We start from the raw sequence: 26,625 nt of genomic DNA on the forward strand, positions 1-26,625 counted from the left end.
CGGCGCGGCCACAGCTCTCCACCATCGCCACTGACTCCAAGCACATCCAGGGGCGAGGGAGGTCCCAAAACCCTCGCTCCGAGCTCCACTGACCGAAACTAGCTGCCGCCAAAAGCCACCATGTCTTCGCTCTCGACAGCGTCCGAATGGCACGGCTACAGCTCTCTGTTGCCGTTTCCGACTCCAGGAATGCCCAGGGGCGAGGAAGGTCTCAAAACCCTCGCCCCGAGCCCATCCAACCAAACCAGGGGTCGCTGATGACCAAGCGCCCCTGTGGTAAACCCTAAGGCCCTGAAAATGAGGACCCAGTTGTGGGGGCAATAAGCTGACTTTGTATAAATATACAAAAGGATGAAGGCTATTGCTGAGCACATTGTAAGCCGCCCTGAGTCTCTGGAGAAGGGTGGCATATAAATCAAATTAAAAAAAAATAGCCTCCATCCAAGTGCAGCGCTTACAACGCAGCCGCCATCTTGCGCATGCTCAAACTTATTTACTTTAGGGTTTTTTTTAAACCTCATAGGTTAGTTCTAGGTTAGATCTCTCCTTGATTAGTGTTGTGGGCCACCAGCAGCTGCAGAGCTGGCAGCGGAGTTGGACAGTGAGGAGGCTGGGGAGGACAATGGGCCAGTCCTGGAGTCAGGAGAAGACCCGGATGAAGGCTCTGCATCAGAGATAGAGATGGGGCCAGGGCCATCTGGGAGCGATGCACAGGCTCCGGAGCCTCCAGAGGCAGATAGCAGAGAGGCAGAGAAACAGGAGGAGCCTGTTCCTAGTGCTCACATGCAAAGAGCTGCCAGAAAGCAAGAGCAACTAAAACAAAAAGGACGACTCAGGAGTAAGGCCAGGAGATGATTGGCCCCTCCCAGAAGGCTTAAAAGAGCAGCAACGGCTCTTGAGATCTTTGTGGGAAAGCAATGTTGCTACATTTGTTTCTTGTCAGCATCTCTTGCTTCTGAACTTTGTGGGGTTTTGCCAAGAAAAGCCTTTGGCAGGGTGCCAAAGGAGACAAAGTTTGGTGATAAGGCCAAAGGACTGTTTATGAAGAATCTGTTTTCGACTTTTTTGGACCAGCTCCAGCAAGTACTGTTCGAGCCCGTCTGCTCCCTGGCCGGCTCCAGCAAGCACTCTTCTATCAGGTGATGGGATACCCATCTGTGCCCCCATGCACCCCGCTCTCCCTGCACATGTGGGGCAACTCTGAAATGGCATGTTGTGGCAATGTTGAACAGCATGCTGTCTCGTATATTGACACCCTCTCTGGTAGTTATCAGAGCCAAGTATCATTTTGGCAACAGCATTTTGGCATATCATGCAGCCAAACTGAATTCATTGCAACAGTAGAAAATCTTTCCCTTTTGAAGAATAGGATTCATTCATGTTACTTTTACCAGTCCCTGGAGAATTCAAATGAATTGATGAAGTATAGAGTTCTGTAATGTATAGTGGACTAGACATCCTTCTATTGACATGCAATTGTCATATTATCTTGATGAATACATTAAGTAGGAGAGTATCTGTCTACCTTCTCTGCATTCCCTGGATAGTTGCTGGCTAGATAACAAATATTAAAGGACAAGAATAATCTTACATTGGTAATATATACATAGTGGTATAGAGAGAGCAAAATCTTCATCATATATGTCTGTGATATAATGTGACCAAAAGAACACATTATATCACAGACATAATGGCAGACTAAATTTAAAATTAATCTTTAGGATCATTTTCTGTCTTTCAGACACAAAACATTCTTGAACAAGTATGCTGTACTCTCAATATAAAGAACATTAGAAAAATATTTCTTTTTTACAAAGAGCACAAATAGCTTAAACTATAACATGCTTTCACTTAACCCAAGGATATCTAAATTGCAAGAACTTCCATAAGACTGAGGTATTTTCATAAACTTTATTTTCAAATTGAACATCTTGCTTATCACATTGAATTGTCAGCAATGATAAATAAAAACATGGAAATATTATTACCTCCTCACTAGCTGTTCTCTTTTATTTAATTCAGGCTGGAAAAGAATAATATAACATTTGGGTAAAAAAATGCAAGCCAGTAACCCTGTGCTGGAGCCAAAGATGGAGAAGATTTCCACAGCCACCATGTGTTTGCCCTTGGTGCTCAGATAGGCTGGGAAAAATGACAACCACACACTACAGACGATCAGCATGCTGAAGGTGATGAACTTGGCTTCATTAAAGGTGTCAGGCAAGTTCCTGGCTAGGTAAGCAACCATGAAACTGACCAGGGCAAGAATGTTCATGAAACCCAAAACACAGTAAAACATGTAAATTGACCCTTCATTACATTCTAATATAATTTCTTTATGCAGGGAATACATGTCAAAATTTAGAAATGGGGCAGAGGTTGCCAGCCAAATGACACAAAGAGAAGCTTGAATAAAGGAGCAAGAAAAGACAATCGAAGTAGCCAATCTGTTTCCTGCCCATTTCCTTATTTCAGATCCTGGTTTGGTGGCCATGAAAGCAAGAACTACGATGATAGTCTTGGCCAGCACACAAGAAATGGCTACTGAAAATATGAAGCTAAAAGCAACTTGTTGAAGGAGACATGTCAGTACTGTTGGCCGACCAATGAAAAGGAAAGCAGAAAGGAAGGAGAAGAGAAGAGAGATGAGGAGAAGGTAGGAAAGGCTCTGGTTGTTGGCTTTGACAATTGGTGTGTCATTGTATTTAATGAAGACAGCAAGCACAAGTACTGTCATGAAAACCAAGGAGAATGCAAACACCAAAGATGTAATTCCTAAAATGTCTTGGTAAGATAAGAAGGATATCTCTTTAACAATGCATGCATTTTGATAGAAATTTGCATACTGATCCCCTGGACATGGGACACAGTCATCTGCATCTGAAAAAGAACATAATACATTGTTTATGTTACTACAACTGAATGCAAAATTATCGTATTTTTCAGAGTATAAGATGCACCTTACTTTTTAAGGAGGAAAATAGGGGGAAATAAATTCTGCCTACCAGGTATTCATCTGGCTAGTCCCAGCACATTAGTTCGCTCACTGGTTTTGAGGTTGGGGCTGGCTGAGGCTGTGCTTCTAAAGCACAGCTGATTGTCAGAGGAAGCAGCAATTAGAAAAGCAGGCAAAGCACAGAAGATCGCTTTGCTCATTTTGGGACTGAAAAACAGCTTCAAAAGCACAGCTGATCCTCAGAGGGAACTCCAGTGACCAAAGCAGCAAAGTGCAGAAGTGGTAAGAGAAGGTAGCAGCTGTTCTGGGTAGCCATCTTGGACTCTGCGCGCGGTTACATTCGGAATATAAGTTGCACCCAAATTTTCAGCCTCTTTTAAGAGGGAAAAAAAGTGTGACTTATACTCCAAAAGATACGGTACACATCTGAAACTTTGTGTATTAGAATGTAGTGGAAACAGGTCCATCATATTCTAAGGTGTGAAAATTTTAATTTTCAAGTGAAATGGGAGGCCAAGAAGCTTGAATAATAGAGACAGAAATCAACCAACCAACACATGATGTCTTATTCAATTAACAAATTCTATTGATGCATATCTTACCCTCTTGGGCTGAAATCTTTCCTTCTGCACATGGAAGGCAGTCATAGCAACAGAACAGTTTCTCTTCTTTCATGGTTTTTCTATGACCTGAAAGACAATGATCATTGCATACAGAAAGGGGCTGAACCTAAAAGGCAAAGAAAGAAAAAGCAAATGTTGAACTAGGTGGTGTCAAGATGGGGGTTATAGAAGATATTCATTTATTTTTGGATATCCTGCTTAGAGTCCAACAAAATCTTTCTTTATCAGCATCTGTTGAGATTTTGAGTCAAATGATGAATCATGCATGAAAATAGTAATATTCCTAGCAAAAATAAATAAAATCATCTTAAAGAACCTCTGGAAGATGTATAGATGGGAATAATACAGAAGATAGTGTTCAGTTCTCTAGTTTATTTATTTTGCCTAATGAGAATCATTTTAGAAACGTGTAATTTATTTTTTTGTAGCCAATGTTTGGGGAGAGCACACAAAATATTATACTCCAATCCAAAATAAAAATAAATATAAAAAATCTGAGTGATTGATTGATTAGCTGCTAAAAGAAGTTTTGAATCTTATTCAACACATAGATAAAATCTTCTCAATGGATGATCCTTCACCAATATGGTTATTCAGATGTTCCAACATGGCACTCATCACTATTATAATGAAGCCCAACAATCTTGCTGCTAGTAGCCCTCTTTTTACCTTTCCTTCCACCTATCCTAAAATTGTAAATTTATCAAAAAATGATAATTTGAGTCTGGTTATCTGTGGAACAATAGGTATAAATAAATGGTGATAGGAGGAAGCATTCAATTTCTAAAAAAAAAATTAAGAATTGGCAAACATTTTGGCTCTCAGCCCCTCTGGATCTGCCAGTGCTTTGCTGGGTGCAAAAGAACACACACGCACAAATGAAAGGAGGGATTCGATCCAAAACCCAGTTTAATGAGACCAACACAGCGGCGTACAGTAGGCACTGAGCTGCTAAGCAGAAACAAAGTTGGAGACGCCTTAGCTTCCCGCCCGTACAGTTTTATAGGGCATGGACACAGTTGAACTATCATCAGGCAATCCCTCACAGCTGTTACAGTCAAATCCACTGCTTGTTCTGTTTCGTTTGCCGTCAGTCGCAGGCATGTGATGTCATTCTCCACCTTGCTATCATCTCTTCAGCTGCTGATGTACTTTCCCATTCCCGTTCCTGTAAACCCCCCCTCTTCTTATATCCCATCCATCACCCACTATTGGTATGCATGGTGTTCTAATGCAACCTCCCCCTCCACCGTGTTCCGTTGCTGGAATCCGTCTGTATGTTCCGGATCCTAAGGCGATATTCCCCCCCCCCCTTTCATGATCTTCCATACCATCAAGGTGATGTGGTGTCGAGGAGTATTTGACACTCAACATTGGCAAACAATTGAACAATATCCTCCAAAGAGATCATTAAAGACCGCCAGGGTTTAAGGGCTTTTCCATACTTGGTGTTGCCATTATTAGTCCAATATTAATAGTAAAGTACTATTTATTAAACTAATTTCATATAATAAATGTTTGATGAACAATCTAACACTTCACAAAGGGAAACCTTTGTTTGGGTACCCCTGCCTTACAATATTGTCTTTGAATCTTTGCTTTCATTGCCATCTTTGAAAGGATGGTCACACAGCCAGGATCAACCAGCCTACCTGATTAAAACTGGTGGGCCAAACAATGGCCTTCTCCTGAATGGTGAACTTCATAGCTTCAGAAGTATGTACATCTAAACTTCCAACTTTGACTCTAAGGAGGGATTGGTTTGGCAAGGTGATCCAGTTGATTATGTCAAATCCTGACACCAATTGTCCACTTTCATCAAAGGAAACAGGCTCCCCAGCATTATTGTTAAATGAGACAGTCCTCAGAAAATGATGCAACTCAAAGAGAAAAAGAAATAAAGTTGCTATGAAATTTATTAGACCAAGAGCTAAGAGGACTTTTGGAAGAGATCTAATATTTTCTTGATTAATTATTGATTTTTGTCATAGTATCCATAATATCCTTTAAGTATCCTTTAAGAATACTAGGATTCTAGTATATAAGAGCTACTGATTGAGTTCTATAGAAGAATTATTGAATCTTTCATCTGCTTCTCCATAACTGTCTGGTTTGGATCTGAAACCTAACAAGACAAACACAGACTTCAACTGATAATTAGAACTGCAGAAAAAACAATTGCTACCAACCTGCCTTCCATTGAGGATCTATATACTGCACGAATCAAAAAGAAGGCTGTGAAAATATCTACAGACCCCTCACATCCTGGACATAAATTGTTTCAACTTCTACCATCAAAACAATGCTATAGGGCACTGCGCACCAGAACAACTAGACACAAGGACAGTTTTTTTTCCCCCGTATGCCATCACTCTGCTTAACAACTAATTCCCACAACAATGCCAAATAATTTACTAAGACTGTATTACTATTTTTCTTCCGTTTGCAAAGGAGCTTCTCTTTGCAAAGGCAGCCTCTCAAACGGACCTTTTGGAGGCTGTTTGAGAGGCTCTCTGTTTGGGAGGCTGCATTTGCAGCCTCCAAAAGCTCCAAAAGGATTGGGGCGGCACGTGGGTGGGATTACATTCGGTGTATAAGACGCACCCAAATTTTCATCCTCTTTGAGGGGGGGAAAGTGTGTCTTATACTCAGAAAAATATGGTACCTATCTGTGTACTTATCTATCTACCTAACTACATGTATACATACACACACACACACATATGTACATACATACATACATATATACATACATACATACATACACATACACACATGCTCAAAATGATACCTTCCATGATCCTTGCTGGAGAAGATTCAGTTGACTTTTATCTGGCAGAACTTTGTGTTTCCTTTTGAATGAATATAGAGCACGCAAGGCATGTACCACAGCATAGACGGCATTGTAGATGGTGTAACTGTGGCTATTCATGTTCATGTCAAAAATTGAAGAAGGGAGAGTCTCTATCTTCTCCTCCCCAGTGCATAGACCATCAAAATTCTTCTCTCTGCTGGAGTTGGGAAATGCACATTGAAACGCACCTTCCCAAAAATCCTTGAGGAAGCCATCTTCTTCATTGCTGCCCAGATTTCTTTTCCTAACAAAATCCTTAAAGCCTACTAAGTCTCTTAAGTGAACTACAAAGGATATAGCACCATGAATGAAGTGCAAAGGGTAGTTCCTTTGCAAGGAAGTGGAAGTGAAATCCATCTGGGCTATCATAATCCAGACTTTCTCATTTTTTGATGGAACATGATAAGAGAACAACAACCGCATACTTATCATAAAGTCAGCTTGTACAATCACAGCAGATGCTCTGCTTGCCATGACAGCGTCATATATTTCATTTCCATCCTCCAACATTTCAGAGAATTCATTATTGTATGTCTTTTTGGGGTAACGTTTAATAAAGTCAAAGCAAATTCCTCTTTGGGCAAACATTGAAACCACAGTAGCTATAAAAGAGTCTCCATCTTCATATCTCAGAGATATCATTCCAATCCACGTCCACCCAAAATGTAGCAATAACTGGAGAATTCCCCTGTATTGAAGTACATCATTTGGGAACATCCAGTGGACAGCATCTCCTTCATTAATTGTAGGTGCAGAACCATAGATAAGCTGAAAAGCAATTGAAAGGTGTTACTGTAATAGGCATGCAAAATTTGGTAATGGGATTGCTGAATTGCTTAAAGACAGTTTGTGATCCATAGTTAGAGACAGTAAAACACATCTACAGAGAAATTATTAAGTCTGTCATCTGCACCTCTATAACTGTCTGGTTTGGTTTGCAAGCCAACAAGATAGACACAGACTTCAGAGGATAATTAGAACTGCAGAAAAAACAATTACTACCAACCTGTCTTCCATTTAGGACCTGTATACTGCACGAGTCAAAAAGAGGGCTGTGAAAATATTTGCAGACCCCTCGCATCCTGGACATAAACTGTTTCAACTCCTACCCTCAAAACGACGCTATAGAGCACTACACACCAGAACAACTAGACACAAGTTTTTTCCCGAACGCCATCACTCTTCTAAACAAATAATTCCCTCAACACTGTCAAACTATTTACTAAGTCTGCACTACTACTGTATTAATCTTCTCATCATTCCCACCACCCATCTCCTTCCACTTATGACTGTATGACTGTAACTTTGTTGCTTTTATGCATTATGATTTATATTGATATTGTTTCCTGATTGCTTATTTGTATCCTATGACTATCATTAAGTGTTGTACCTTATGATTCTTGATGAACGTATCTTTTCTTTTATGTACACTGACAGCATATGCACCAAGACAAATTCCTTGTGTGTCCAATCACACTTGGGCAATAAAAAATTCTATTCTATTCTAAAACACATTGCAAATTCTCTGGAAATAGTTCTCCTTAAAATTCTTGATACCATATCCCCAAATAAACTTTCACTTTTGTCACTTCTCAATAAATATAAACAAACAGAAGCTCATGTTCAAAGCACAGAGGGAAAAACACAAAATGAAGAGTTATCATAATGGACAGAGAAGCTAGATTAATTATGGTTTTAATTAATTAAAAAAAGTAATATGCATCAGATATTGATCCCAAAGGTTTTTTCTAGTTTGTATGCTTTTCCTAGTTATTGAATTCATGGAACATACTGACATATTGTATATGTTTTTGTACTTTGTATGAAAAATATAAATAGAAGCTGGCTAAAATAAAAATGTACAAGCTAGCCAAAACAGACTTCTCTGTTAGATTGTGTTGACTTATTTAATGTTCTTAATTGTTTTGTTTGATGAGAATCCTTGGGAAAACCCGACCTTCATGTTTTTCTCATTGAAATGAATATCTTAAGTACTCCATAAATTATTAATTGTTTGAGATTATAACCCTAACCTTCCTAACCTGCTGTTTGGAAAGGAAGGAAGGAAGGAAGGAAGGAAGGAAGGAAGGAAGGGGAAGGATATCTCACCTGTTGTATCTTGTAGTTGCTCAGAATATTTGTCATACCCAGAGAGATTTTTGTATAGGGTCCTCCAATGACAGCTACTTCATTGTTCTGGCCATCACACTTATAATTGGGGATGAACTTGTCCTTTGTTGAAAGAAGCTCCAGTGCACCACGATAGGTTGAACTTCCAATGAAGTTGCTGTTATAAATGTGGAAGCCCAAGGTGATGTTGGGTAGGAGGTGAGGGTTTTCATTGATTTCCTTCAAAGCAAATTCCAAGGCCAGAATATGCTGATAGTTTTGTATCAAGAACCTGTATGATGCATAAATTAACTCACTATTCTCTGTCAGAATGAATCATGAATTGCATTCCAATGACATTTTAAAGCTGGAAGAGAATTATTGTGACACTGTTTTTAGCCTGACAGGACAGGCCTATTTCCTTTTCATCTCAAAATGAAGTCCAGATCTTACATATCATATGAAGCATATAGTTCATGCTCCTTAGATATGATTTCATTTGGAAAGTAAAGCTCTTTTTCTCAGAAGCATATGAGAAAATAGACTGTGATTTTGGAAACTTTAGACCATATTAAATTTCTTCACATTTAACTTGCCAGAAGACTCTCTGTAAGGATTGGTTAATTGATTGATTGATGGTTAAAGAATATCAGAAAGTTAAGGGAAAAATTAAAGTATAAGATTAGCAACCTTGACAAATGAAAAGTAGTCGAGTCAAATCATGCCAAGTCAAATAGTATTTCGATGACATCAATTTTACAGATAATGCAAATAGAAATTTTGGAACCTACATTTCCAGCACAACAATATCACATTAATAAGAAAACAATAGAATAACAGTTGGATGGGACTTTGGAAGTCTTCTCATTCAATCCCCTGCTCAAGGAGAAAACCTGTATCATTTCATACAAATGGTTGTCCAATCTCTTCTTAAAAACTTCCAGTGTTGGAGCACCCACAACTTCTGGAGGCAAGTCATTCCACTGATTAACTCTTCTAACTATCAGGAAATTTCTTCTTAGTTCTAGGTTTGCTCTCTCCTTGATTAGTTTCTATCTATCCCTTCTTGTCCTGCCTTCAGTTACTTTGTGGCAGCCCCCTAGTAATAAATGTGCCCCAAGAAATGCATTGACTAAAGTTCAACAACCAGACAATCTACAGAGTCAGGATATTCACAGCAAGAGCATTTCATTTAACAAATGTAACAAATTAAAATGTCTTACAAAGGGAATCCAGGATTTTCACGTGAAGGTGGAATTTCAAATGAAAGAGGTTCATAAAGCATATAGATTTGAAAGGTTATGACACCCAGGTTCAGCTGTCTTGTCTTTAAATATCTGGGAATTGGAAGAGGTTCACTGACCAGACACAGAAGAAGAGCAAAGCTGCACATTATCTGAGAGTGCAACAGTACCAACACTAGAATCTTAACCATCATGCCAGGAAACGGTCTCCTCATCTCTTCCTATCTGTGATTTAAATGTCCCCAAGCAGCTTCCCTCTGAACATAAAGTATCAAGGAAAGATCTGATGAAAACTGAGCTTTCTGATTTTCTGTTGTAACAGCTCTCCAAGATATAGGGAAGATTCTTTGTGTCATTTAGTCTTTTCAGTTTTTCCAGTAGCAACTAGAATTCCCCCTGAGAATTCAGAGAAGAATTGGATAATGATAGGAGAATAACAGGATAGGATGTGGCAGGCTAGGAAAATAGGATATGGCAAATAATTTCTTATTCCCAGCTGTATTTAACCTGGCCCCAAAAGAACTACTGTAGATTATCAGAACATCTGCCATCTGTTGAAAGCAGTAAAATGTGCAAAGTGAAAACAAAGAAATAATACAGAGGAAGGTACTTCAGGATTTATTTCAACTAGAGTAGAGTAGAGTAGGGTAGAGTAGAATAGAATAGAATAGAATAGAATAGAATAGAATAGAATAGAATAGAATAGAATAGAATAGAATAGAATAGAATAACAGAGTTAGAAGGGACCTTGGAGGTCTTGTAGTCCAACCCCCTGCTTAGGCAGGAAACCCGGCTCCACTTCAAACAAAAGGTTATCCAACATCTTCTTAAAAACTTCCAGTGTTGGAGCATTCACAACTACTGGAGGCAAGTTGTTCCACTGATTAATTGTTCTAACTGTCAGGAAGTTTCTCCTTAGTTCTAAGTTGTTTCTCTCCTTGATTAGTTTCCACCCATTGCTTCTTGTTCTACCGTCAGGTGCTTTGGAGAATAGTCTGACTCCCTCTTCTTTGTGGCAACCCCTGAGATATTGGAAAACTGCTATCCTGTCTCCCCTAGTCCTTCTTTTCATTAAACTACACATACCCAGTTCCTGCAACCGTTCTTCATATGTTTCAGCCTCCAGTCCCCTAATTATCTTTGTTGCTCTTCTCTGCACTCTTTCCAGAGTCTCAACATATTTTTTACATCGTGGCGATCAAAACTGTATGCTGTATTTCAAGTGTGGCCTTACCAAGGCATTATAAAGAGGTATTAACACGTCACGTGATCTTGATTCTATCCCTCTGTTTATGCAACCTAGAACTGTGTTGGCTTTTTGGGCAGCTGCTACACACTGCTGGCTCATATATAAATGGTTGTCCACTAGGACTCCAACTATTGTCCTGGAAGGGGATAGAAATGTCAAATCCAGGTCAGACACACCCCCAAGAGTTTTTCAATCCTACTCTCACATTTTCTGTTTATATCTGCCACTACTTTACTCTTCCGTTATCACCACAGTTGCTTTGAACCAAAAATGTTATGAGACTTCCTTTCAAGCCTTTATTTATTTTTATTAAAGATCCAAAGGATGTCATTTTCAGTTAGATAATACCTTCTAGAAGGAAAAAAAAATAGATTAAATCCCCTACCCTAAACAATAATTGTGGAATCAATTGTGGAATTGATAACAATCTAGATATATTCCATTTGTCCAGCCTTTTAAGAAAGTAGTTGAAATGTCCAATGGAAAAGTCATATATTTCAAGAACAACATTCCATTCTATCTGATGCAAACAGTCACAACATTTATATTTTTCTGGTTTTAAGAAACAAATAATAATAGTCAGCTGGTTTAACATGTTCATGAATTAAGACCTGAGTAGCCATACTTGGATTAAACCCAAAGATTTACTTATGGGATATTTACTTGGGATATTTGCAAACATATTTGTTATATACATATGTAACAATAGAAAACAATTTCCCATCCCATTCCTGGTGATTTTCATGATGAAAACTGAAACAATAATAAATGTTTGTTTTCCTTAAGTACTGTGTAACATGTATTATTGTGACAAACCTAGAACTCATATTAAAGTGTCTTGGATGAGTAAGCCAGTGGTAGATAATGCAAAATCTGCAGATTGATTAAATGAATCACCCTTCCCTCAAAAGCTCTCTCATACCCCAAGACTGGCCTCCTAAATTTTGATGAGAAATGTTCAGAATAACAGAATAACAGAGTTGGAAGAGATCTTGGAGGCCTTCTAGTCCAGCCATCTGCTCAAGCAGGAAAGCATATAGCATTCCAGACAAATGTTGTCCATTCTCTTCTTAAAGACCTCCACTCACAACTTCTGTAGGCAAGTTATTCCACTGATTACTTGTTTGAACTGTCAGGAAATTTCTCCTTAGTTTAAGGTTGGATCTCTCCTTGATTAGTTTCCATCCATTGCTTCTTGTCCTGCCTTCAGGTGCTTTGGACAATAGGTTGACTTCCTCTTCTTTATGGCAGCTCCTTAGATATTGGAACACTACGTAGTCATGTCATCCCTAGTCTATCTTTTCATTAAACTAGACATATCCAAATCCTGCAGCCATTTATTATCCTCAAGTCCCCTAATTATCTGTGGTTTTTTTCTTCACTTTTTCTAGAGTCTCAACATTTTTTTTATATTGTGGCAACAAAAATTGAATACAATATTCCTAGTGTGTCTTTAGCAAGGCATTATATATATGTATATATATTATAAATAATTTTATTGAATATTTTACATTTTTAAAACCAATAACATAATAGAAAAAGACAAAAAAATCAAAAAAGGAAAAAAAGAACATACACATACAGCAAATGGTAAAATAGAAAACATAAATAACAACATTATATAATATTATACAACTTTCTGCATCAACAATTATCTTTACTTTTAAATTCAATCTTCCTAATCATTCTCTTATTCTTGTGTAACCATATTGAGCATTCTTATAAACAAAATTGTTAAATTGTTATATATACTTACATCCTATTTATTAACATAGTCAATATTTTATACAAGGCATTATAAAACTTCACATGATATTGATTCTATCCCTCTGTTAATGCAGCCTATGACTGTGTTGGCTTTATTGGCATCTGCAGCACATCGCTGGTTCATATTTAAATGATTGTACAATAGGGCTCTTGCAGTTACTACTGTTGAACCAGGTACCACCTATTCTATTCTTATGCAGGTACCACTTATTACATACTTATGCACCTGTTTTTTCTTGCCGAAATGTAGAACTTCTTTTCTCCATTGAATTTTATTTTGTTAGATAGGGCCCAGTCTGTCTTCAAGTCTTTCAAGATCCTTCTGTATCTTAAGCCTATCTTCTGGAGTAGTGACTATTTCTGCCAACTTGGTGTCATCTGCAAATTTGATGAGTTCCCCTTCTATCCCCTTGTTTACTAAGACTGTATTACTATTCTTCTTCTCATCCTTACTAGTACCTATCTCTTCCCACTTAGGCTATATCCATGTTTCTTGTATACTTACAACTTATATTGTTTTTATTATTTCCTAGTATGATTTGATTGCTTATTAGTATCTTATGACTATCACTAAGTGTTGTATCTTATGATTCTTGACGAATATATTTTATTTTTTCTTTATGTACACTGAGAATATATGCATCAAAGACAAATTCCTTGTGTATCCAATCACATTTGACCAATAAAGAATTCTATTCTAAATCATTGATGAAGATATTTAAGAGTACTGGGCCTAAGACAGAGCCTTTTGATACCACACTGCATACTTACAAAAAATGAAATAAGATTGGTTTGGCATGATCTATTTTTAACAAACCCATGCTGGCTACTAGTTATAATTTATTTGCTTTTAATTGTTTGCAGATCTGTTTTTTAATTATCTTTATTATCTATTATCTTGGTCATCCAGTTATAAATCCATGTGGCGATGATGCTGTCTAACCCACATTTTTCTATCTTATCAAGTAGTAGGTTGTTATCAAAAACCGATATTATCAAATATCAAAAACAGATATTCAAAGTTCTTGCTGGTTCCTGTAAATCAACTAACCAAATAAGATATATGAATATTAGACTAAACACTAAAACAACAGTGTGAAAAGATAGATGATCTGACAGATGAAAAGCACTTGTGCTCCTTCATTCTTCTTCTCTTCTTGGCCTGCCCCCATTGTCAGGACACTCTACCTGCCAGTCAGCAGTAGTTGCCCATCAAATGACAGCATCAGGCAGAAGATGAGAAGGAGGTTAAAAGTCAAGATGGCAGTTTGACAGCTCTCATTCCTTATAAAAAAGAGTCTGAATAAATAAAGCCAAAACCCAAAAGGCAAACTAAAAAGGCAAACTGAAAGACAGACTGTCCTGTTGAGGGGAGAAAATTAGAAAGGAGGCAGCAACAGAGAAAACTGGGGAGGGAGAGGCATTTATTTACTCTCCTCAGACTGGCCTGAGGGGAAAGTTTTTTAAGCCATTTCCATCATTCAGAAAAGGAAGAAAACCTAGAAGCCAAGGAAGACACCAACAGAAAAGATACAAAGAAAAAAGAAAAGTGGGATAGTATAGACCAACATGAACAAAAATAAGAAAAACAAGAATAAAACAAATAGATAACAATAATGGATGATAGTTTGGAAAAGTATAGACAGGATTGTGAGAGATCAGAGAAGGATATTGAAAGAAATGACAAGCCTTTCTACAACAGCATTAAAAATCGGAAAGAAAATTACATCAAACCCAACGGTCACCATGGCATCCCCCTCAACTCAACGGTCAATGGAAGGACTGACGAAGACAGAAAAATCCAAAGTAATTCCAATGATGCAGGACATGAAATCCACCTTAACCCTAATACAGGAGACAATGATGAAGATGCAGGAGAAAATGTCCAGTAACCATAATGAATTGAAAACAGACATCCAGTCCTTGGACCGCAAAGTGAATGACATTCAAGATTCAATCCATAAAAATGAACAAAAAATAAAGAATGTAGAAATCAAAGTGGAACAAAATAAAAGGAAATTGGAACTGGTAGACCAAAAACTGATGGCTCAGAATAGAAAACTTGAAGACTCTATTATACAACTGGAAATGGACTGGGTGACGTTCTCTAAGATTTCAGAACGTAACTGAAGGGAAAGAGGAAGATCTGAGACAGGTAATGGCAGAAATGATTGTAGAGGCCCTAAAGAGGGACAAGCAAGAAATAATTACGGAATTGGATAAGGTATACCGGGTTCAGACAAATTATGCTAGAAGACATAAGCTCCCAAGAGAGGTCCACATTAAAATTTCAAGGAAAAAAGTCTGTGACATCCTGTATAATATAACCAGAGAAGAACCAATGATATATAAGGGGAAGGAGGTTATAACGTTAAAACAAGTCCCCAGGAGAGTAAGGGAGCTACAAAGAGACTGATTCCTTGCCATGCATTTAAGCAAAAGAAATATACTATTTGGATGGACACTGCCAGAAGGAATGTTAATCACGTGGCAAGGGAAAAAAATAAAGATAGATAATCTAGCGACAGTGCAAGACTTCCTAGACCAACTGATAGGAATGGAAGAAGAATAGAGTAGCAAGGAAGAAGTAGAGACGATAACTCAGGAAGAAGAAACTCCCGATCAACGAGACACTAAAGAAGGACCTTTGGAGAAGAAAGACACAGAAGAAAAAGAGAACAGAGACACAAAAGGAAAGAAACTAAGAACACAAAGGGCAAATAAGGGCAAATAAATACTAACAAGGGCAAATAAATACTAACTCCTTTTAGGAAGCCCAAAAATTGGATGATTGGAAACTATTATCGATTAATGTAAATGGATTGAATGAGACTAAAAAGAGGAGACAGATATTCACAAAATTAGCCAAACAAAACTCTGACATAATATGCCTTCAGGAGGTTCACATACAGAAACAAGATGAAAGATACCTAGAATACAGCAAATTAGGGAAAGCACTAGCAAGGGGGAAAAAAGGGGGGGGTAGCAATATATATTAAGGGAGGGAGTGTTGCCAAACAAAAATATGAAGATCCCAAAGAAAGAGCATTAATGATAGAAATAAAGAGAGGAAATTTACCAATATTATTAGTAGCTATTTATGCCCCCAACAAATATCAGGGAGAATATTACAAAAAATTACACGAATGGATAATTAAAATGGAATACAGGAATATTTGTATAGTGGAGGACTTTAACGGGATAATAGATACAGAAAAAGATTATAAATGTGGCAAAGACAATTAAAAAAAGGGACAAATTACCTAAAACCTTCTTCAACATGATAGAAGAATTAAATTTGATAGATATTTGGTGGACCCTACAGCCAAATGAGAGAAAGTACACTTTTTACTCCAACCCCCAAATATCATGGTCCAGAATAGACATGTTATGGGCAAATAAAGAACTAGGATTGGAATTGGAAACAGTAGAAATTAATCCCAATATATGGACAGATCATAATCCCTTGGAAGCAAAATGGAGGGCCCCAAAAAGAAAGAAGATTAGGAGATGGAGACTAAATTTACAAGTATCGTAAAGGAAGAAGAAGGAATATATTGAAAAGATAATGGGAGAACTGAGATTATTTTTCAAAGAAAATAAAAAGCAACAAACCTCCCTAACTAACCTATGGGATACGATGAAAGCTTACCTAAGAGGGGTAACAATAACTTATAATGCACATAAAAACAAAGAAAACAGAAGATACACTCTCCAAGAACACTCTCCAAGAAGAAATTGGAAACATGGAAAAGAAACTCCATCTAAGCCCAGGAGACAAAATGGTCAAAGAGAAATTGACAGTACTGAGGCATAAAATGAATATATTAGACCAGGAGGAAATGGCAAATAAACTCAGACAATCCAAACAATATTATTTCGAGAACGCAAATAAGACGGGCAGATGGTTGGCCTATAAATTAAAGAAAGAATATGAAAGGCAGATCATCCAATAACTGGAAGACAAGAAAGGAAACTTACAAAATAAAGAAGAGGATAAAATCAAAATTGCTCAAGAATATTACACAGAGCTTTATAATAAGGAGGATGTATTAATAGAAAAGATTGAAGAATATTTACAGGAGGAAGAGTCCCCACCAGAGAGGAGGAGAGAAAAAGGCTAAACAAAGAAATTACAATCGAAGAACTAAGAGTGGCAATTTCAAAACTTAAAAATAACAAAACACCACGCCCGGATGGTCTCCCAGGAGAAATCTACAAAAAATTTGATGAAATAATAACACCAAAACTATTGGAGATATGCAATGAGGCTTTATTGGAAGCAAAAATACCAGAATCATGGAGGGAAGCATATATCACCCTACTTCCGAAAGAAGGTACAGACCAAAAACAAATTAAAAATCACAGACCAATCTCCCTTTTAAACACAGACTATAAAATTTTCATGAACATAATTGCGGAAAGTCTGAAAAGAATATTAAATTCTATTATACACCCGGATCAGAATGTCTTCTTACCAGATAGACAAATAAGGAATAACATAAGAATAGTTGTAGATGCCCTCGAATATTATGAAGCCCACCCGGAGAAGCAAATGGCTCTTGTATTTTTAGATGCCCAAAAAGCTTTTGATAATCTTAATCTTGATTGAACAAATTAAAATTATGAAATTCGGAACCAATTTTGAGAAAATGATAGAAACAATTTATAAATTACAAAGGGCAAGAATAATAATAAACGGGGATATGACAAATTTATTTCAAATTAAGAATGTAAGACAAGGGTGCCCATTATCACCTTTGCTATTCATCTTGACACTAGAAACCCTATTAAATAGAATTAGGAAAAACAGCGGAATAAAAGGATTAAAGATTAGGAGAGAGGAGTATAAGACTCAGGCCTTTGCGGATGACATAGTATTCATCTTAGAGAAACTGTTAGAAACGGGTCTGAGAATTTTGGAGGAAATAGGAAGGTATGGGGAGGTAGCCAGACTTAAATTGAATAAAGGGGAAACTAAATTGTTGGTCAAAAACTTAACAGAAACGCAAAAGAAAGAATTAGAAAAGCAATTAGACCTATAAATAGTAAATATATATATATATATATTTAGGAATATGAATATCAGCTAGATGCTCAGCTCTGAAAGAAAATAACTATACACCTCTGGTTAAAAGAATAAAACTAGATATGGAAAAATGGGAGAAATTGCAACTATCACTTTTGAGCAGGACAGCTTCGATAAAGATGAATATCCTGCCCAAATTATTATATCTATTCCAAACGATACCCGTCATCTTAGACAAAAATTTTTTCACAGAAATTAACAAAATTATTAGGAAATTCATTTGGGCCAGGAAAAAACCAAGAATTAATTTGCGATCATTACAAGACAACAGAAGTAGGGGAGGTTTCAGACTCCCAGCGTGGGAAGTATATTATAAAGCAGCCATCCTAGTATGGATAAGAGAATGGGTTAATTTAAGAAACAAAAGAATCCTAAATTTGGAAGGGAATGACCTACAAAAAGGGTAGCACGCCTTCTTGTGGGACAAAAAGAAAAAGACCAAAACGTATTTCCATAGACACAGGATAAGAAAAGTATTAATACAAGTATGGGAGGAAATTAGAAGAAAATAATACATGAAAATCCCGAACTGGCTATCGACAATGGAAGCCATGATATACTCAAATATATTAGAGATTAAAAAAATGATTAGTTATAAAGAGCTTCTAGATAGCCAAGGAAACCTCATAAGTAATCAATTCCTAGGCGAGCAGGGAATACACATAGACTGGTGGCCATACTTGCAAATTCAATCTAGGTACAAAAAAGATAAGGAAGAATTTGGCATTGAGGTGGAAACAAACAGATTAGACAAATTACTGATAGGCCCAGAAAAAAAAGTACTATCTAGATTATATAACTATTTATTACCATTTGATAGGGCGGAAGAGGTAGTAAAAGAGCCAATGATAGCGTGGGCCAAAAATATTGGACATAATATAAATTTGGATGAATGGGAGATGATTTCAAATAGAAACTACAAATTAACAAAAGTGGCAACATACAAAGAAAACCAATATAAAATGCTATACAGATGGCACCTAGCACCCGCGAGATTAGCAAAAATATATCCAAATCTAAGTCCCAAATTTTGGAAGTGTGGATGTCACCAAGGTACCTTCTTTCATATGTAGTGGTCCTGTCCCAAAGCAATGAGGTATTGGAGAAAAATTCAAAATTGGCTACAAGAATCAACTAATGAAAAAAATGAATTGATATCTGAAACATTTCTCCAGGGAATACTGAAGATTAAATATCGGGGAAAAAATAGATATTTAATCATACATATACTCACTGCAGCAAGAATAGCCTATGACCAATATAGGAAAGGAAAGTATACATCACCACAGGAACATATAATTCAGAAGGTTCTAGAATGTGCTGAAATGAACAAATTAACTTTAGAATTAAATGAGAAAGAAGACTCAGAATATTATACGGTGTGGGATGATTGGTACAGGTGGATTGACAATTGAATAAAGAATAGATAAAAGTTAATATAAATTTTAAGATGCATATGTAAATTACATTACACTACAATGAAATGTAAAAGAAGAATCAATCTAACCTGTGTAGAAAAGTAACACTGTCTGACTGATTGTATTGTATTGTATTATAATAAATTTCAATAAAAAATTAAAAAGAAAAAAGAAAAGAGTTGGACACAACAGAAATAGAAAGAAGAAATTTCAAAAGTTAAAAAACCAGATAACTGCCTATCTTTAGTCTCATAGAGGCAAGTACAGCATTTTATAAAACTCAGAGAAAAATAGTTTTACTTTTGTTTCTTGGTTAATTGCTCCTTTTTGTTTAATTCGGGCCTCAGAACAATAATGTAGCATTTGGGGGTAAAGATGCAGCCCAGTAATCCTGCTGCAGAAGCCAAAATGGAGAAGATCTCCACAGCCACCATGTATTTCCCCTTGGTGCTCAGATAGGTTGGAACAAATGACATCCAGACACTACAAAAGACCAACATACTGAAAGTGATAAATTTGGCTTCATTAAAACTGTCAGGTAGTTTCCTAGCAAGGAAAGCCACCATGAAACTGATAGCAGTCAAGAACCCCAGAAAACCAAGGGCGGTATAAAACATGATGGCGGAACCTTCATTACATTCTAGGACAATTTCTTCAGTCATTGAGTGGATGTCAGAATCTGGAAATGGAGGAGAAATTGCCAGCCACACACTACAAATTGTGAGTTGAATCAGGGAGCAAGACAAGACAATAGTATAAGCCAGCCTTTTCCCAACCCATTTCCTGGTTTTGGAACCTGGCTTGGTGGCCATGAAAGCAAGAACCACTATGGTTGTTTTCCCCAGGATGCAAGAAAGGGCTACAGAGAAGATGATGCCAAAAGCAGTTTGTCTCATGAGGCATTTTGCTTGGTCAGGTTGCCCAATGAAGAGCAAACTGCAAAGGAAAGAGAACAGGAGGGCAATGAGAAGAATGTAGGTGAGGTTCCTGTTGTTGGCTTTGACAATGGGAGTCTCCTGGTTTTTAATGAAGATCCCCAGCACCACAACTGAGATGAAAGAAAAGAAGAAAGCAATACTGGTTAAAGTGGTCCCCAAGGTTTCTTTGTAAGATAAGAACGTTGTATGTTTCTTAATGCACAGAGTCTGGTTCTTGTTAGGGTAGTTTTCTTTGGGACATGGGAAGCAGTCATCTAAACCTGGAAGAGGAAACAATGCTGTCAGGTTAATTCTGTCATCTGCAACTTTCAGAAGCAATGTATTTTAGTGCCTGAATTTCACCAATGAGCAGAGGTGGTATTCAGCAGGTTCTGACCAGTTCTGGAGAACTGGTAGCGGAAATTTTGAGTAGTTCAGAGAACTGGCCAATACCACCTCTGACTGGCATCGCCCCCATCTATTTGCTGCCTCCTGAGTCACAGATGATCTGCTGGGTCTTCTTTTGTTGTCCTGCACGGGAGAACAGAGCTGGAAAGCAAGTTAGTGGGGTGGAGAGAGAATAGGGATTTTGGAGTAATCTTCTCCCAGGAGTAGGATAGGAATGGAGATCTCTTACCTGTCTGGTTGGCAATTTTCCCTTCTGGGCAACGGAGGCATTGGTAACAGCAAAATTGCTTCCCTTCTATTTTGATCTTGCTGTGCCCCAAGGAGCAATGAGCATTGCACAAAGAAAGAGGTTGTGTCTGCCAATAAGTGAAAGGGCAACATATTTAGAATTTAAACATTAAGAATCTAAGAAATTAACATGTTAGTGGGTATTTGCAGTGGTGGGATTCAGCCAGTTTGCACCACTTCGGGCGAACCGGTTGTTAACTTTCTGAGCAGTTTTTGATTAGAGGTATCAAACATTCTGTGCTAGAGTACAAGACCTGGCTTATTCCTTAAAATATCCTTCTGATACCATAAACCATGTTAATGGAAAAAATCTCCTATTCATCTGCTAGACATCAAAAATTAGGACCACTTAATTCAGAAGTTCAGAAGTGTGCGGCGGCAGCCGAACAAGCCATGCAATCCTAAATTGCATTAACAAAGGGATACAATCAAGATCAGGGGTGTTAAAATTGATTTCATTGAGGGCCACATCAGGGTTGTGTTTGACCTTGGGGGCAGGAGTGGGTGAAGCTAAAGTGGGCGTGTCCAGCTCGGCGTCACTCATGTCAGGGATGCATGTGGTGGCCTGAATGCTCTGCCAAAGAAAATGGGCTCCTGAGTTCCATTTTCGGCTGCAACTGCCTCCTGCAACCCTCTGACAGTGAAAACTCCACTTTTTCTGGTAGAGGCACCACGGGCCAGTCCTTTGCTGTTTCCAGGGCAGGCCTGCAGGCCAGATCTATCCACCCCCATGGGCCAGATCCAGCCCCCGGGCCTTAAATTTGACATCCCTGATCAAGATCAAATGAGGTACTAATACCACTCTATAAAGCCTTAGTAAGATCACATCTAGAATACTGCATCCAGTTTTTGTCACCACACTATAAAAAAGATGTTGAGACTCTAGAAAGAGTGCAGAGAAGAGCAACCAAGATGATTAGAGGGCTGGAGGCTAAAATATATGATGAACAGTTGCAGGAACTGGGCATGGCTAATCTAGTGAAGAGAAGGACCAGGAGAAACATGATAGCAGTGTTCCCATATTTGAGTGACTGCCACAGAGAGGAAGGGATCAACCTATTTTCCAAGGCACCCAAAGGCCAGACAAGGAATAATGGATGGAAAATGATCAAGGAGAAATTCAACCTGGAAATAAGGAGAATTTTTCTGACAGTGAGAACAATTAACCAATGGAACAGCTTGCCTTCTGAAGTTGTGGTGCTTCATTGCTGGAAGCTTTCAAGAAGAGATTGGACTGCCATTTGTCAGAAATGGTGTAGGGTCTCCTGCTTGGATGGGATGGGTTGGACAAGACGATCTACAAGGTCCCTTCCAACTCTGTTAATCTGTTAAAGTACATTGAGGTAACTTTCCTTGTCCAAAACCCTCTTCAAAATCCTGTGCATCAAGAATATTGCTTTTCGTGTACTTGGTTCATTAATTTGTGCAACTGTTCAAAGATGTTAACTGCAGCATGATCACTGAACCATCCCTTAAAAATGACTAAAAGGTACCTGGTTAAAAATGTTAGGCCAGACAATATTATCTGTCGATAGAGAGAGAAGGTTTTCAAATAAAGCTGATGGATTTACTTTTCCAACTTTAATCCTAAGAAAGGATTGATTTGGGAAGGTGATCCAGTTGATGATATCAAAGCCAGATGCAATCTTCCCATTCTGGTCAAAGAAAATGTTTTCCCCAGCACTGTTGTTAAATGAGACTTTTCTCAGGTAATGATGAAGCTCAAGAGAAGAACATGAGAGTAATTAATAAAGGTGTACAATAATGGCAAATTATTTCAGAAGATATTGTTGCAGTTCCAATATACAGTATCATGATAATAACCTTAATTTGTCACTTCTATCAGCGAGCAGTAGAAGACTCTCCATGAGGGACAAAAAACAACTAATGATAGGCTAATCTATGAACCACAGTGGTAAGAGTGCAGTATTGCAGGCTATTTCTGCTGACTGCTGGCTGCCTACAATTTAGCAGTTTGAATCTCATCAGGCTCAAGGTTGACTCAGCCTTCCATCCTTCCGAGGTGGGTAAAATGGGGACCCAAATTGTTGGGGGCAATAGGCTGACTCTATAAACTGCTTAGAGAGGGCTGTAAAGCACTGTAAAGTGATATATAAGTCTTAAGCGCTATTGCTAGCAGCCCTGTTTTCATGCCTATCACCCAGAAGTACTGCTACCACCATCATCAGTATGTTCTCTTCCTTCCTGTCATTTGGCAATCATGCCAGGCAAATAACAGATCCAAAGAGTGAGACCTGTATGTGTGAGTTGGGCCATGAATACTTTGAATTAGGTATATTGCTGCCATGGTAGCTATGAACTCGCATGTTCACTGAAACCTCAGGGTAGAGAGAACAGGAATAAATTTCCCAGCCTGGGGATCTCCACCCACCTGCAGCTCAGACAGAGTCCAACAGTAAAGTCAGGGATGCAACTACACTACAGGGAGGAAGGCAAGTGAGCAGCAATAGAAAGAGTCTTTATTGTCAGCAATTTGCACGTGGAGTTTCAGGGTTTATTTCACTGGTGACTATCAGCGGTGGGTTTCACAAATTCTTACCATCAGTTTGCATGCAAGCTTGCTTTGCTCTCTCTCGTGAGCCTTCCATGCATACACCCGGCGTTCCGTGCATGTGCTTTGCTCACACGCAAGCCTTCCGCACATGCACCCAGCCTTGAAAACATGGCTAAATAGGACAGCATAACGTATGGGCAGGTGGGCAGCCCACCCGCAGTTGCCGCTACCGGTTTGGGTGAACTGGTCTGAACCGGCTGAATACCACCTCTGGTGACTATGATGTAGACTATCATTCTTGTATTTTATTTCATTAGGAGATATAGCCTATCTCAATTGTACTTTATTTGGAAAGATGTCAATACTAGAATCCAATGGACCATAGGAATGTTTTTAAAGTTTTCCTATGAAAATATAGTACATCCAACCTGGAGCATCAATTGCTCTCTCATCAACCTAGGAGACACTGAACTCTCCTTTCTTGTTAGGAAGAACTCTCCCAATACAGTGAATCTGAAGAAGGAGTGAGGGAGAGAGGAAAGAAACTTTCACTATGATGCTGTACATAATGGCCCAATTATTCCAATATTCAACATTAAATATTGATAGAAAGTAACCTTTTTGCAATTAAAAAAGCTGGAATAGAAATGTGCAGACATTCCCATTCACCTAAGTAATTTCTCCAGCATTATGTTTAAATTGGTTTCTATATAACTTGTGGACAATTGTAGCAGGGGTGGGTTCTAATTTTTTTTACTACCGGTTCTGTAGGTGTGGCTTATTTTGTGAGTGTGGTTTGATGGTCATGTGACAATTCTTTAGGATTTAGCCTGGTCTACCAGGCTTTTAACTGCTTGCAGAGCTGTACTGGTCTACCCATTTGTTCTTGGAGCATTCCGGTCTACCCATTTGTTTTTGGAGGCACCAGTCTACCCATTTGTTTTCCGAGCGCACTGGTCTACCACCACACTGCCTTTTAACACTGATTTAACACTGATCAGCTGTAGGGCAGCCCTTTGAAGTCCCGTGGCAAGAGTTTAAACAGTTTTTTTTCCTTCTAGCCGATCAGCTGGGACTCGGGAGGCAGCGAATAGATTGGGGGCAGGGCCAAATAAAAGGTAAGAATAATGTGGGGGGGGGGAAGGACCCAGCTCCCAAACAAAGAGAACCGGTTTGGTGATGTCATATCGTCACCGCTACCAGCTCGGCCGAACCGGGAGGAACCCACCACTGAATTGTAGATACAGAAGCAATACCCATTGGAAGGTAGAGCCGAGGACTTTGTACAGTATCTGCATGACAAAATCACTCAGATTCGGGAAGATCTGGACTCCGACTGGGTAGTTTCAGGGGGGATGACTGAGGCAGGTCTTGAGAACGTTATCTGGGATGAGTTTGATCCTGTGACTCCTGATAACGTGGACAGGATTCTGGGTAGACTGAACATGACCACATGTTTGTTGGATCCGTGTCCCTCCTGGTTAGTGGTGGCTTCTTGGGAGGTGACGCAAGGCTGGCTCCAGGGGATTATAAATGCTTCATTGAGTGAGGGTGACTTCCCCGCCGCCTTGAAAGAGGCGGTGGTGAGGCCTCTCCTTAAGAAGCCTTCCCTGGACCTGGCAGTGTTGTCTAATTATTGTCCGGTCTCCAACCTTCGCTTTGTGGTGAAGGTTGTTGAGAGTGTGGTTGCGCGACAGCTCCCCCAGCACCTGGATGAAACGGTGTATCTGGATCCATTCCAGTCGGGCTTCAGGCCTGGGTACAGCACGGAAACGTCATTGGTTGCATTGGTTGATGATCTCTGGAGGGCTCGGGACAGAGGTTGCTCCTCTGTCCTGGTCCTATTAGATCTCTCAGCGGCTTTTGATACCATCGACCATGGTATCATGCTGCACCGGTTGGAAGAGTTAGGGGTGGGGGGCACTGTATTGCAGTGGTTCTCCTCCTTTCTCTCCGACGGGTCACAGTCTGTGTTGGCAGGGGGGCAGAGGTCGACCCTGAGGCGCCTCATATGTGGGGTGCCACAAGGGTCGGTCCTCTTGCCCCTTCTGTTCAACATTTATGTAAAGCCGCTGGGCGAGATCATCCGTGTTTCGGGGTGAAGTACCATCAGTACGCTGACGATACTCAGCTGTACATCTCCACCCCGGACCACCCCAACAATGCCCTTGAAATGATGTCCCAGTGCCTGGAGGCCCTGCGGATCTGGATGGAGAGAAACAGGCTCAGGCTCAACCCATCCAAGACCGAGTGGCTGTGGTTTCCGATGTCCCAATATAGTCAGTTGGTGCCATCACAGACTATTGGGGGCGAATCACTGGCCCCCACGGAGAGGGCTCGCAACTTGGGCGTCCTCCTGGATTCATGGCTGTCTTTAGAAGAGCACTTGATGGCCGTGACCGGGAGGATTTTTCATTAGGTTTGCCTGATTCAACAGTTGTGTCCCTTTCTGGATCGGGATTCCTTACGCATGGTCACTCATGCCCTCGTCACTTCCTGCCTGGACTACTGCAATGTTGTCTACATGGGGCTCCCCTTGAGGAGCACGCGGAGGCTCCAACTGGCGCAGAGTGTGCCCGGGCGGATGGTTATGGGAGCGACATGGCGTTCCCATGTAACACCTCTCCTGCGCTAGCTGCACTGGCTCCCGGTGGTCTTCTGTGTGCACTTCAAGGTTTTGGTTACCACCTTTAGAGCGCTCCATGGCTTAAGACCACCTGCTGCCACCAGTAGCCTCCCACTGGCCGGTACGCTCTCATAGAGAGGGGCTCCTCCGGGTGCTGTCGGACAAACAATGTCAACTGGCAGCCCCCAGGGGAGAGCTTCTCTGTGGGGGTACCTACTATCTGGAATGAGCTCCCCTGGAGATATGGAAGATCCTGGATCTACGCACCTTCCGCCACGCTCTCAAGACCTTTTTATTCCATCAGGCTGGCCTGGTCTAATTTTTCCCCCTTTTTCCCTTTTTAAAATGCAAATTTTAATCTGTTCTTAATTATTGGGATGTTTTAAATCTGTCTTTGGCCAAATTATTTAATTCGGTTTTATTCTGCTTTTACATTTTGTATTTATGCGTTTTATCTTGTGGCTGTTCACCGCCCTGAGTCCTTCGGGAGTAGGGCGGTATATAAATCAAATAAAACTAAAACTAAATCTAAAAATAAGTCCTGCTACTTTAATAAAAATAG

At 39.3% G+C, this 26,625-nt stretch overlaps 1 protein-coding gene across 1 annotated transcript in view; it reads right to left on the reverse strand.

Annotated features, from left to right (window-relative positions):
• Positions 1-1,899: 1,899 nt before the first annotated feature.
• LOC117657037 (uncharacterized) overlaps positions 1,900-26,625 on the reverse strand; it is a 30,211-nt gene continuing 5,485 nt past the window's right edge. Inside the window, exons 4-11 of the mRNA XM_087893374.1 lie at positions 22,416-22,643; positions 20,864-20,990; positions 19,610-20,507; positions 8,543-8,834; positions 6,371-7,201; positions 5,232-5,459; positions 3,559-3,685; positions 1,900-2,880 (exon numbers count right to left, since the gene is read on the reverse strand). Of these exons, the coding sequence (XP_087749500.1) occupies positions 1,985-2,880; positions 3,559-3,685; positions 5,232-5,459; positions 6,371-7,201; positions 8,543-8,834; positions 19,610-20,507; positions 20,864-20,990; positions 22,416-22,643 (3,627 nt within the window). The 3' untranslated portion in view covers positions 1,900-1,984. The remainder of the gene's footprint in view (positions 2,881-3,558; positions 3,686-5,231; positions 5,460-6,370; positions 7,202-8,542; positions 8,835-19,609; positions 20,508-20,863; positions 20,991-22,415; positions 22,644-26,625) is intronic.

Source organism: Pantherophis guttatus, chromosome 4 (assembly GCF_059756535.1).
Source record: "Pantherophis guttatus breed Tessera chromosome 4, ASM5975653v1, whole genome shotgun sequence".
NCBI classification, from domain to species: Eukaryota; Metazoa; Chordata; class Lepidosauria; order Squamata; family Colubridae; genus Pantherophis; species Pantherophis guttatus.